Raw genomic sequence first — 12652 nt, forward strand, 5'->3', positions numbered from 1 at the left:
GAAGTAACAGATTCACAAAGTATTGATTTGGAATTTTCTTATGCATCCAGATTACATTGTCTTGTAAAAGAATCTTGATTAAACTTATTCCTTTGATTTCTAGGATTATTTTGCAATTGTTTGTTCCGTGATTTTATTAAACGTGAACATAGTAAACCATAAACAAAAACTTATCATCATTTCACTGGTTGTGAGCATATCCATAATACAAATCAATTTAACAGTCCTACAAAATTACAACAATATTACAAATCCAATTTAATGCTTTATTAATCCTTTGTTAGGTTTATTTAGAGGAGGTTTAAAACCCCCTCAATCTAAGGCATTTTAAAATGTTTGCCAAGTTGTCTTCCACACAGCGTGCCATGTCACCTTCCGTTAATGAAAGTTGACGGTAGGGACCACAACTGGAGACCGAAAAATTTATGAGGATCATTCTTTAAACAAAAATGTTATAGGGACTAAAACTAGATTTTAGATTATTTATAGAGACCACAAACATATTTAACTTATTAATATTTTAAATTAAAAAGGTTATATAATTTAATGTATTTTTCTGAACTTCATTTAGAATTTTTAATTAAAATATACTTATCATTAATTTTATTTGATTATTTATTATTTTAAAGTATAATATATTATTTTAATTATAAATATTGTATATTAGAATATAATTAATGATATTAAGTTTTAAAATATATTATTAAATATTAATATATGTTACACCATTTATACTATATCGCCATGATTACAAATTTACAATAACAATTACAGAAATTTTTTTTTAACTAAGTTACAATTAGATCTTTAATTATATGCTTATGTTTACTCTATTTTAATTATACATTTTCAATTACAAATATTATATATTAAAATAAAATTAATGATATTAATTTTAAACTTTATGATAAAATATTAATATTATTTTATACCATTTATACTATATATGATTACAATAATAATTATAACTTTTTAATTGATACAAACACAAAGCAATAAATAAAAGAGTGAAGGTCCATTTTTGTCCCTCACAAAAACGACAGAGGTCAGATTAATCCATGTCCCTATTAAATTCCTCACAAAATTTAACAGAGTCATGTTAGTCCATTTATTAATATTTTTTTCAAACCGGTTTTGTCTTACTTTTGAACCGTGACTGGAATGCCGTTGAAGATCAATTTTAGTCCCTCACAAAAAAGAGAGAGTCCAAATTAGTCCATAAGAAAAAATTCATTATTTAATCTCTTACAAAATTTAACTGAGTCATGCTAGTCTCTCTTTTAATATTTTTTTCAAACGATTTCTTTCTATTTTTAAATCGTAACTGGACTCCTATTTTACGACTGTTGATTTGAAATTATTTGTGAAGGGATTGTAGATCAATCATAGTTATACCACAATGTTCTTTTTTTTTTGATGGGTTTGTTATCACACTTATGGGTGGGTGACTACGGTTTTTCTTGTTAAGTATTCTTGTGTATTAGGCGTTGTTATTGTTTCAGTTGTTAATGATCTTTTAGGAAGGTTTAGTTTTGCTACTGGGGTGATTTAGGGTAACTTCTTACTTTTGTAAATAATATTTGTGGCGAAAATAATACAAATGATATGTTGGAAGAAAATTGATTTATACCATATTCCTTAGGTTTTGATGATAACAAAGTATTTACTGAATAATCATGTATACTAGGTAATCCAGCTTCTGGTAGAAACTCAGACTCTGAAGACCATGTGCAAAGGAACTTAATCTCTGACCCGTACTCAACTTCTGAAAGCAGATCTATCTTGTCATGTTTAGTCACGGTTTAAAAATAGGAAAAAATCGTTTGAAAAAAATATTAAAAGAGGGACTAACATGATTTAGTTAAATGACTCAGTTAAATTTTGTAAGAGATTAAATATATACTTTTTTAGGGACTAATTTGAACTCTCTTTTTTTGTGAGCGACTAAAATGGGTCTTCATTGACAATCCAGTCACAGTTCTAAAGTAAGAAAAATCGATTTGAAAAAAATATTAGTAGAGAGACTAACATGACTCGGTTAACTTTTGTAAGAGATTTAATAAGGACTTTTTTTCAAGGACTAATTTTACCTCTGCAGTTTTTGTGAGAGACCAAAATAGACTTCAATCTACTAATAAGGACTTTCTTTTATTTCTATTTCATTTTACTAATTTGTATTGAAGATATTTAATTGATAAAATATTTAGGATTATACAACTAAGATAATTAATAAAAAAATCAGAAATATACAACTATATAATAGTTTAATTTTTGTGTTTATAAAATAGTTAAGAATATTTAGGGGGTGATAAAACAGGTCAGACCTGTCAGGCCGACTTGTTTTACCCACCATTTTTAGCGGGTAGAGGTGGGAATAGGTCAGACCGACTAACAGGGAACTACGGCCTAGCCTACACAGACCTAAGATAGATCAGGCTTTTTTTTCAAATAGAAAAAACCTACGCTTTTTCAAAATCCTATTAAGCTAAAACGGCTAGGCTGCATGCCATACAAAAAGCCTTTTTAGCCTAGTAGATTGGCCTATTTAAATAAAAATGATTAATTTAATTATTATTATTATTATTATTATTATTATTATTATTATTATTATTATTATTATTATTATTATTATTATTATTATTATATTGTATTCATACTTTAAGTTAAAGTACAAAAATCAAGCTTAATCATTTTGATGAACAGATGAAAATTACCTGCAAAATTTTTATGAATAATGTCATATGTTGTTTTCTTAAGTTCTCTCAAATAAATAGTATAAAAAAAATTTATGTTAACAGGTAAACTTGAATAAACCAACGTAAATAAACATTTAGTTTAGTCTTTTGATATTTTGATCTTTTGATTTATTAGTCTATTTAAACATTAGTTAAATTTCTTATTTACAAATGCTCAAATAAAATAAGGTTTTATGTAGGCTCTTAGGTTTTCGGCTCGGTGCTTCAACTAGGTCCGCCTTGCCTAACCCGCTTTAAAATGGAGCGGGGGCGGGTTTTTTTATTAAAAAAAATTATTTTGAATTAAAATTGAAGTGTATTGAGGAGGTCAATCTACTAATTTACTCCTTTATTGATACAAATTAGAATTTTGAATATTTACATCTAAAGTCACCATTAATTGAAAAAACTTGTTTTTATATTGTTTCGCTTACATGGATGGTGGATGCAAATTGCAATCATGAAGTTCAATAATTTATGAGATAGGAATTAAAAAATTAAGAAGTAATGAAATAGTAATAGTTTTTTATTATTGTATAGTAATTATATTACAATTTTTTATATTTTATTATATAATAACTCTTAAAAGTGTATTATTTTTGAAAGATAATGATATATAAAATTAAAAGGAATCCAATATAAAAGTTCGTAAACAAAGCAGTAAATCAAATTGTAAATAAAGTTAAAAAATTATAAATAAATTAGTAAATTAAACTAAAGTTTAACGGGCCGGCCCGCCTAACAACTCGTTAGTAAACGAGGCTAACTTAACGTTTGAGCTCGAACAGTAGATCTGCTCCGTCCCGCCACATTTTTAAACCGGCATAAATGAGGCAGTTTTAAACGGGGCGGACCCGCTTTGCCACCCCTATGAACATTCTTATTATCATTCAATTTTAATACATTTTATTTCATATTTTTTTTTTTTTTTAGTAAACAAGATAACATTGAACGGAGAACTAAGGGTTCTCGAACCTGTTTACAAAAGAGCGGCACAAGACCGGATACAAGAGGAAAAGAAGAAAAAAAAAAAAAAAAAAAACAAAGGAATTACACCCCAATTAAAATTATGACAAGTACCTCAATGGTTCCTTAACAAAGTCATAATAAGAATAATTGGCGGGTGTAATTTCTCCACAAAAAGACCACCTCCAAACCAAGCATTTGATGCTCCAAACCAAATCATCTAAATTCCAATCTTCCATCCGAAAACACACCTCATTACGACTCAACCAAATGGACCAAGTCGTGGCCAACCAAATGACATCTAATTTCTTTACACCTACTTTTTTTGATTTACAAAAAGAGTGCCAATCCATAAAATTTGACAAGCTCTCTTCCTCCCCTAAACCGTGTTTTCCTATCCAATTAGCTATCTCCCTCCATATACGCTTTACACAAGGGCAAGCAAAAAAAGAATGATCCCGGTTTTCCGGAACAATACCACAAAAAGAGCAATTTAAATTGTCGGAAGAAATAGGAATACCTCGTAAAACCAAGAGATCTTTTGTTGGGAGTCTATTAGCTAGGAGCCTCCACCCAAAAGCCTTAATTTTAAAGGGAACATCCGCCTTCCAAACCAAAGATTTATCCTCATAGAATCTACCATACGGACCCAAAGGAGTGCGATAAAGAGCATATACCTCATAGCAAGAAGCTACCGAAAAGGAATCAACCCCTTTACGGTCCCACTCCACCTCATCCTTAATAACGCCCATCCCTCCAAAAGCCTCCAATAAAGTGTATAAAGCACCCCATTCGGTTACCACACAAGGAGAGTGCAACCGAATATCCGGAATGCCACACGTCCCCCAAACCCACTTATCCTCCACCCAACCTCCCATCGCCGCCACCGAAACACCTTTCAAGCAAGATGCCTCAAAAAGCCTTGGGAATTCTTCCTTCAAAATCAAACCGCCTAACCACCTCGCTTCCCAAAATGGAGTATTATACCCATTATGAACAACGAACCTGCAAAAAGAAACAAACGGGTCAAAAAAAGAGTTGGCTCCCAATTTCATGATGTCTTTCCACCAAACGGACTCCCCGCCCTTGTTCCTCGAAGGAATGACTCCACCCATAATCTTCACCCCTACATCTCCATACCGCGCCTTGAGAATGTTTTGACAAAGAGAATCCTCCCCTTTAAGAATCTTCCACCTCCACTTACTTAAGAGAGCCAAATTAAAATCTAACACATTCTTTATTCCAATACCACCTTTGTCAAATGGTTTAGTAACCTCCTTCCAACTAATCCAATGAATACACCTCCTACCATCTCTTCCACCCCATAAGAAAGAGCTTTGAATACGAGTAATCTCCTTGACTACCTTGAGAGGCATCTTATAAAAAGACATAGTGAACACCGTTAAAGAACTCAAAATAGATTTCAATAAAGTTATTCTACCACCAATATTGAGAAACCTATTTTTCCACCCCGCCAACCGATGTTTCAACTTGGAAATGAGCGGTCTCCAAGTCTCAAAATTCCTCGGGTTGTAACCAACCGGAATCCCAAGGAAATGAAAATTGCTCTCTTCAATCTTGCACGCAAGAACAAAAGAAGCGGCTTCCAAAAAACCTCCATTAACGTTTATCCCAATCAACTTGCTTTTGTGGTAATTTATTCCCAAACCCGAGACCAACTCAAAAGCCTTTAACGCCGCTTTAATGGCCCACACATGTTTCCAAGTACCTTTCCCCACCAAAAGTGTATCATCCGCGAATTGAAGGATATCCACATCACACTTCCGATGAATAGAAAAGCTTTCAAAATCACCCACTTCTATAGATTTCCTAATCAACCCCGTTAACCCTTCCGCTACTATCACAAAAAGGAAAGGCGATAAAGGATCTCCTTGTCTCAATCCCTTGGCTACCTCAAAATCCTTAGTCGGACTACCATTCACAAGAACCGACATTTGACTCTTGAAGATAAGCTTTTCCATCCAACCGACCCATTTATCACCGAAACCCATCCTTCTAAGCATATACCTCAAGAAGTTCCAATTCACCTTGTCATAAGCCTTTTCAAAATCAACTTTGAAAAGTAAACAATCCGTCCCTTCTTTCCTAGCATAATCCACCACCTCATTTGCCACTACAACACCATCCAACATATGACGGCCCGGCACAAAACCACTTTGACACGAAGATATGATCTTCCCAAGGATCCTCTTAATTCTACCCGCCAATAACTTAGCCAATACCTTGTACATACTTCCTACCAAACAAATCGGTCGGTAATCATCTAAAGAAATGGGATTGTTAGATTTGGGAATCAAAGTAATGAAAGAAGATGTTACTGCTTTAGAAAGGGAGCCTCCTTCATAGAAACTTTTGAAAAAACCCACTACATCTTCTTTAAGGAAATACCAACACTTCTTGAAAAAGAGAAGAGAATACCCATCCGGCCCCGGGCTCTTCGAACCACCACAACTCCATAAAGCTTCTTTTATCTCTTCTTCTAAGAAAGGACTTTCAAGAATCGTCAAATCGGAATCACTCACCCTCTTGAAAACTATCCCATCCAAGAAAGGTCTCACCTCCTCATCCTCTTTAAATTTAGTATTAAAGTGCCTAAACACTTCCCCTTTGACATCATCCACCGCCTCAACCATTCCTTCGGGAGAAAGAATTGGTCCAATATGATTTATACTCCTTCTTTCTTTGATCGCCTTATGAAAAAAACCGCTATTTGTATCTCCCTCCTTCAACCATTTCAATCTAGACTTTTGAATAAGCATATTCTCCTTAATTTGAAGATCCCTCCAAAATCTACTAGAAGCTTCCCTCCTCTTTTCGGCCATTTCCTTGATCAATTCATCGTCCCCCACCTCCAAACTCTCATCACATAAATTGATATTCCTCACGTCATTCTCTATGTTCATATCAAATCTCCCAAAAACCTCTTCATTCCACCTTTTTAATTTGAATTTAAGGGCTTTCAACTTCTCCTTTAAAACAAAGTCCCCTCTTCCCTCCACCTTTAAACAACTCCATTCCTTTTCAAGAAACGGAAGAAAAGAGTCCGAAGAAAACCATTCATTATTAAATCTAAATGGTTTAGGTCCCCAATTAACTTTGTCAACCACCAACCAAATCGGACAATGGTCCGAGATATCCCTCTCGCCCGTTAATTGACCCACCACACCCCACCTATCCACCACCACATCCGATATAAGAAAGCGATCCAACCTACTCATAGTCTTGCCATCACCACTATACCACGTAAATTTCTTACCCTTACACGGAATATCCACCAAAGAAGACTTATGGATAAAATCCGCAAAGAGATTCATCTCACCTAGGTTAGCCGAAGCCGTAGAACCCTTTCTTTCTCTTCTATTTTTTACCGCATTGAAATCCCCTCCAATGATCCACTCCCCATCTTTGTATTTCTCCTTTAAACTCCCCAACACCTCCCACAACCTTTTCTTTTTTTCCGAAGAACAAGAAGAATAAACATTACAAACATAGTACCAATGATTTTCCCACTTCACCTTGACGCCAAGATAACCGTCCCCTCTAAAACTACTATCCACCTCCACCTTTCCTTCCTTCCAAAGAATTAACATGCCCCCCGAAGCTCCCAAAGCATTAGAATAAGAATAACCGATGTCTTGTTCGCTCCAAAAACTCTTTGCAAAAAAGTCCTTAAATTCTTTAATCTTCGTTTCTTGAATCAAAAAAATATCCGCTTTCCCTTTTTTAATGATAGTATTCACCCTCCTTCTCTTTAAAGAATTACCCCCTCCCCTAATGTTCATAGAACCAATAATCATTTCAAACTAGTAGTAAGCTCCTTCCTATCTTCCATTATGACTTTACCAACTTTCTCGAGATTTTCAATCCTACTCCTTAAATTATCCCTACCCTCCGCGTCCACCACACCCAACGAAACTATTGCCGACAACAATTTCTTACCAACATCTCCCTCTAAAAAATTCCATTGTCTATCATTGCACCTTTGAATATCCGACGCTTCTAGATGGTTACCGTAAAAAACAGAATCTTCGCCACTGAACTGATGAATAGAATCCGACTTAGAGATATTTGAAGTCACCTCCTTCACACTTTTCCCTATCATGTTCTTGATTTTCTGAGCACAGCCACTGCCCCTTCCTCCCCTCACCTTTTTCTGTTTTATTTCCATCCTCTTGTCCCTGCCAATGTTAGCAATATTTCTGAAACGCACCCTCTTGGAGGTCCCCACACCACTGCCTGATAGCTGCAGCCTGTTATCCCTACAACAACCTCCTGCTGCTTCAATACCAGATCCAATAACACTAACTTCCTGCCCCTTGCTAGAAAAAGAACCGGCATCATGAACCTTCTTCAAAGCATCATCAAAGAACCCAGGTTTATTAAGGAAAGAATCGGACACAGTGCAGGGAACATTCTCAGACTCAGAATTTGTTACCCGTAACTCATCGCACCGCTTATGCTGTGAACAACACCTATGACCGACAGAATTTTCATCCCTCCTAACTCCCCCACCCAGAACCTCCTTCGTACCAATCTGTTCTTCCGAAAAACTAGCAACCGGAACTAAAAGAGGAGCGATTTCCGGAACAGCATTGATCGAATCAAAAACTTCATCCTCGAATACGCAATTATCAGACCACAAATTCTCGGATTCTACAGAATCAGAAACAGAAGAAAGAGTTTTGCGGGTACCTGGAGAGTTTCTAATTGAACCGACGGCATCCTCCTTCAAAACAAGATTGAACTCCTTCCCATCAATTTGAACCATCAACGAATTAGGCAGCGAATAATCAATCTGAACCCTCACCATAAGCCTCGCCGTATCAAAGTTAGACCTATCCGCCGTTGACTCATCCGTGCAAATAAAACTGCCCATGGAGTTAGCTAAAGCGACAAAGAAATTTGCGTTCCAAGCGTGAATTGGAACCCCATAAATGCTAACCCAGATGACTCTCCCTTCATCGCGATCGAATTCGTTCCATCTCCTAATCTCAGAAAACCACTGCTTCCACCAAGTTTCGCCTTCCCCAATTAGATCTTCGATCACACCTTCCTCCACTTCTTCTAAAAGGCACATATTTCTCCCCATCGGTGTCACTTTTACTTGGAAAAAGCCTTCCATTTCGAAATGCGTTTGAATATTGTATGTCGATCCAGGAATTAGCACAAACCCCACATAAGCCCTTGCCAACCTGTTCCTATCTTCAGCACTGGTTTCAAAACAGAACACAGGTTTGCGAACCTCAGGAATTTTGACTCCACCCCCATTGTTGACTACACTGGCATACGATCTGTTATCGGTTTTACTCGTACCCACCTTCCCAACATCCTTCCTCCCCCTATTCACCGCCCCCTGAGATAATGGCTCTTTCCCCTGCCTCCCACTTGATCTGTCAAACCTGGGCAGATTCGCGTAGATTTTTTTCCCCAAAATCATCACATTGTCACACCTAATCGCCAATACCCTTCCATCCTCTACTTCTTCAAACCTAACAAAACCGAATTTCCTCCCAAATCGATTCTTTCTGGGTGATATAACCACCTCCACGACCTTCCCAATGCAGGCGAAGAGATCAAAGAAATGCTTCGCTGAGTAGTTATCAGGAAAGCGAGAGAAATAAATGGTCGTTATCTGCGCATCCTTGTTTTTGGAACCGCCGCCTCCCCATGGAAAAACGTCCCAACGCTGAACCTGACTCCTGAAGTTCCTTCTCCTAGCTACCACCCACTCACCGCCTTGCCGGCTTCCACTCACGGCCATCGGAGACAAAGTAAAACCCTACCCCCTTTTAGAGAGAGGGCGGAGCACGCATCGTAGAGAGAGAAAGTTTTTTTTTATTTCATATTTTTTATGCATTTATCACTAATGCAATCATACAATTTATTTAATATCTATTATTCTAGATTGTACGGTTTAGATATATCATGATATTATTTTTATATAACTCATAAATTTAATACAATTTAAATAATTTAATTTATAATATATTTATGATTATAAAACTCACAATATATGAATATATAATAGTTTCAAAATGATAGTTTAAAAATGAAATACAATTGTAATTTTTTTTATTCCTCCTTTAAGAAGTTGTATTCTGTATTTGGGAAAGAGTCCACCTCATACTCTATTCTATTTCAGGGATACTTATAAATTTAGGTGATGATGTGATAAAAAATTTAGAGGAGGAGAAATTGGAGACTCAAACTAAGGTAATACAGTATGATAAAACAGTTATATAAAAAATGTAATTTAATGCTTTAAAGAAAATTATATATAAAAATAACTTATATATGAATTCAATATTTAAAGCAATGTCAATTTTACGTAATAAAAAATAAATAAATATTAGTCTATGACAAATAAATAAATAAAAAACATAAAAATAATTTTCACTTATTTATATAACAACATAAAAATTATTTTTTTTTGAGGCAGAGTTTCCCTGAACTGTTTTCCTGATAAATATTAATTGACAAGAAGAGAGATTATTCATTCAAATCTGGACATGTAATGTGTTTTCTGCTATGTCTGTTGTTTGTTCTTCTGTTACACTTCATAAAAACAGAGAAATAAAAAGGGATAAAAATACTAAAAAAATAGATAGGGATAAAGATACTCAAAGAAAGTTCAATTGGGAAGAATTTTATTTGATGCATTTGGAAAGATAGAAATCACATCTTGTTCAATAATTCCATATATATTTAGTGAGGTTTATCAAAATCATATAATTTTTATAAGTTTTGTATCATCTGTTTCCTGTTTAAGAAATTTTAATTTTTATAGGTTTTGTATCCTCTGTTTTTCTGTTTAAGGAAGGATGATTGTGAAACACAGAAGACAATACATTCTCCTTTTAAATTGTCTTCTGTTTGGACAAGAATACTCTTGTACTCTATTAATGATAATTTTTGCTTGAAAAAAATTGTAATTAATCTAAAATTATTTATATTATTTAACAAATTCAACTAAAAAACCATTACCGTTAAATAAATAAAATAATTTTAATGGTTACCCTAATTAAAATACAAATAAAATAAAATATAGATCTAACTTTATAATTTGAGATTTTAAATTTGAGATCTTTGATACAAATTATTAATGAAATGCATTTTGATAATTTACCTTTTATTTTTATTGAACAACCTACCACTCACATAAATAACAGTGTTTATCTCTTCATTATTCTCATGAATAATCATGATTGTTCAGACTGATATTACTTTATAGGTTTCATTCCTCTCTAACTTCTTCAACATGGGGACAACAATTGAGTCTCAGTCACACAATAAACAAAGCAGTAAAATAAAATTACATAAATTACATGAGACTTTTTACAGATGAGTAAGGCTTAAAAATTTCACCTAATGGACCCATGTTTGAATAATCAATAGATAAAACGGATGATTCACCTGTTGCAGAAGCATTTTTGTCTACAGTGTCTGCAGAACTAATCCCTCTTGGTTGAATTGGAACAAGAGTGGGATTGTATAAGAGAGTATTATACTGTGGAAGTGACTTCATACACTGATGATTCACAGGTATGCTGTAGTGCCAACCTGAGTTAGAAGCACCAAGAGACATTGGATCTCCATTCAGCATCCTATTCACCCAACTCATAAAATCATTAACAAGTAAACATAACAATAAGCATAGATAAAAACATAACAATAAACATAGATATAAACATTTTACCTTGGTTGCTTATTTGAAGGCTCAAAACTTGAAGCTAATTGGACACCAGAGTTTCGATTATCAGAGGAAACGGAAGGTTGGAGATAAGGAGGAGAAGATGTGGATGCAGCAAAATGTGAGGAATAATTTCTTGTATGATTGTTGCGAAGTTCCGCAGATTTTTTTGAACGGCGAGTACCTCTATGCATGTGTCGATCACAATACTGATTATTAGGACCAACACCTCTTGAACATCTCCATTGTTTTCCATCCGTTCTTCGACATCTTCCTTCCACGGGATCATTAATATTATAACTTGATGAGGTACTACATGATGAGGTAGGGGTGGATGAGAGAAGATAAGAAGGAACCGAAACACAAGCTGTAAAATACTTGTAAATGGTAATCTGTCTTTCAAGCTCTCTCAATTGAACTTTTGTGAAAGGATTCCCTAATGAAGCTGTCTTTCCACCTCCTGTGAAACCACAACCAACACATAAACACATTCAACTATTATTAATTTTAACATGTTTTTGTTCTTTATATTAAATAATGAAAAAATTAATAAAAAGTGAAACACAACTTAACCTGCAGATTTGAGGATTGTTGACCTAGGGCTGGTGTTGCTGTTTTTGGCGAGTCCCTTGTTCTTATTGAAACTTCTCATGGCTGAAACTATAAAATAACTTCTAGTTGGTTATTCTGAATTATAAAAAGAATATGAACAAAATTAACTTTAAGAATCACCCGCAAAAATGAATAAAATGATCTTTTCAAGATATGAACTTTTTAGGTAAAAAAAAAAAATAGTAATGTTTATAGCATATGGATTGATGTGTATTTTTATCCCTAGAATGAAATGATATTAATGGTATAGAAGTAAGGTTTGAGGCATCTTTTTGTGCTAATGTAATGTAATTTTTTTAGTATGCACTCTTGTTGGAATGGAGATAAAGAAAAAGAACGTTATGGTTATCGTCTTAGGTTTGTTAGGTTTTAGGATTTTTTATGCATCTGGCATTCATAGTATCTACTAAAGAGATAGATATATAGGAAAAAAATAACTCACTTATTTTTTTGGTACCAATAACACTTTCAATATAAAATAGAAATTAAAGCGGTTCTTATCTTTCTTTGAATGAGATATGTTTTTAGTTCATCTTAGACGGCTTATATAGTGGTTGATACTTCACCGATTTATTGATAAAATTGAAAAAATTAAATAAGAAACAGTAAAATATGATAATAAGATATG

At 34.1% G+C, this 12652-nt stretch overlaps 1 protein-coding gene across 1 annotated transcript; it reads right to left on the reverse strand.

The window, feature by feature from the left end:
* Positions 1–11043: 11043 nt before the first annotated feature.
* LOC131658344 (growth-regulating factor 7-like) lies at positions 11044–12064 on the reverse strand. Its single transcript, XM_058927651.1, has 3 exons — positions 11986–12064; positions 11419–11872; positions 11044–11326 (listed from the first exon to the last, which is right to left on the reverse strand). Exons 1-3 carry the CDS (start codon positions 12062–12064, stop codon positions 11044–11046), a joined length of 816 nt encoding a protein of 271 aa, XP_058783634.1.
* Positions 12065–12652: the final 588 nt, after the last annotated feature.

Source organism: Vicia villosa, linkage group LG3, assembly GCF_029867415.1.
Source record: "Vicia villosa cultivar HV-30 ecotype Madison, WI linkage group LG3, Vvil1.0, whole genome shotgun sequence".
Taxonomy (NCBI): domain Eukaryota; kingdom Viridiplantae; phylum Streptophyta; class Magnoliopsida; order Fabales; family Fabaceae; genus Vicia; species Vicia villosa.

Coding starts and splice junctions, on each gene's coding strand:
- LOC131658344 (XM_058927651.1), bottom strand. CDS start 12,064: ATGAGAAGTTTCAATAAGAACAAGGGACTCGCCAAAAACAGCAACACC. Junction 11,873..11,985: donor AACAATCCTCAAATCTGCAG/GTTAAGTTGTGT, acceptor GTGGTTTCACAG/GAGGTGGAAAGACAGCTTCA. Junction 11,327..11,418: donor CCTTCAAATAAGCAACCAAG/GTAAAATGTTTA, acceptor TTGGGTGAATAG/GATGCTGAATGGAGATCCAA.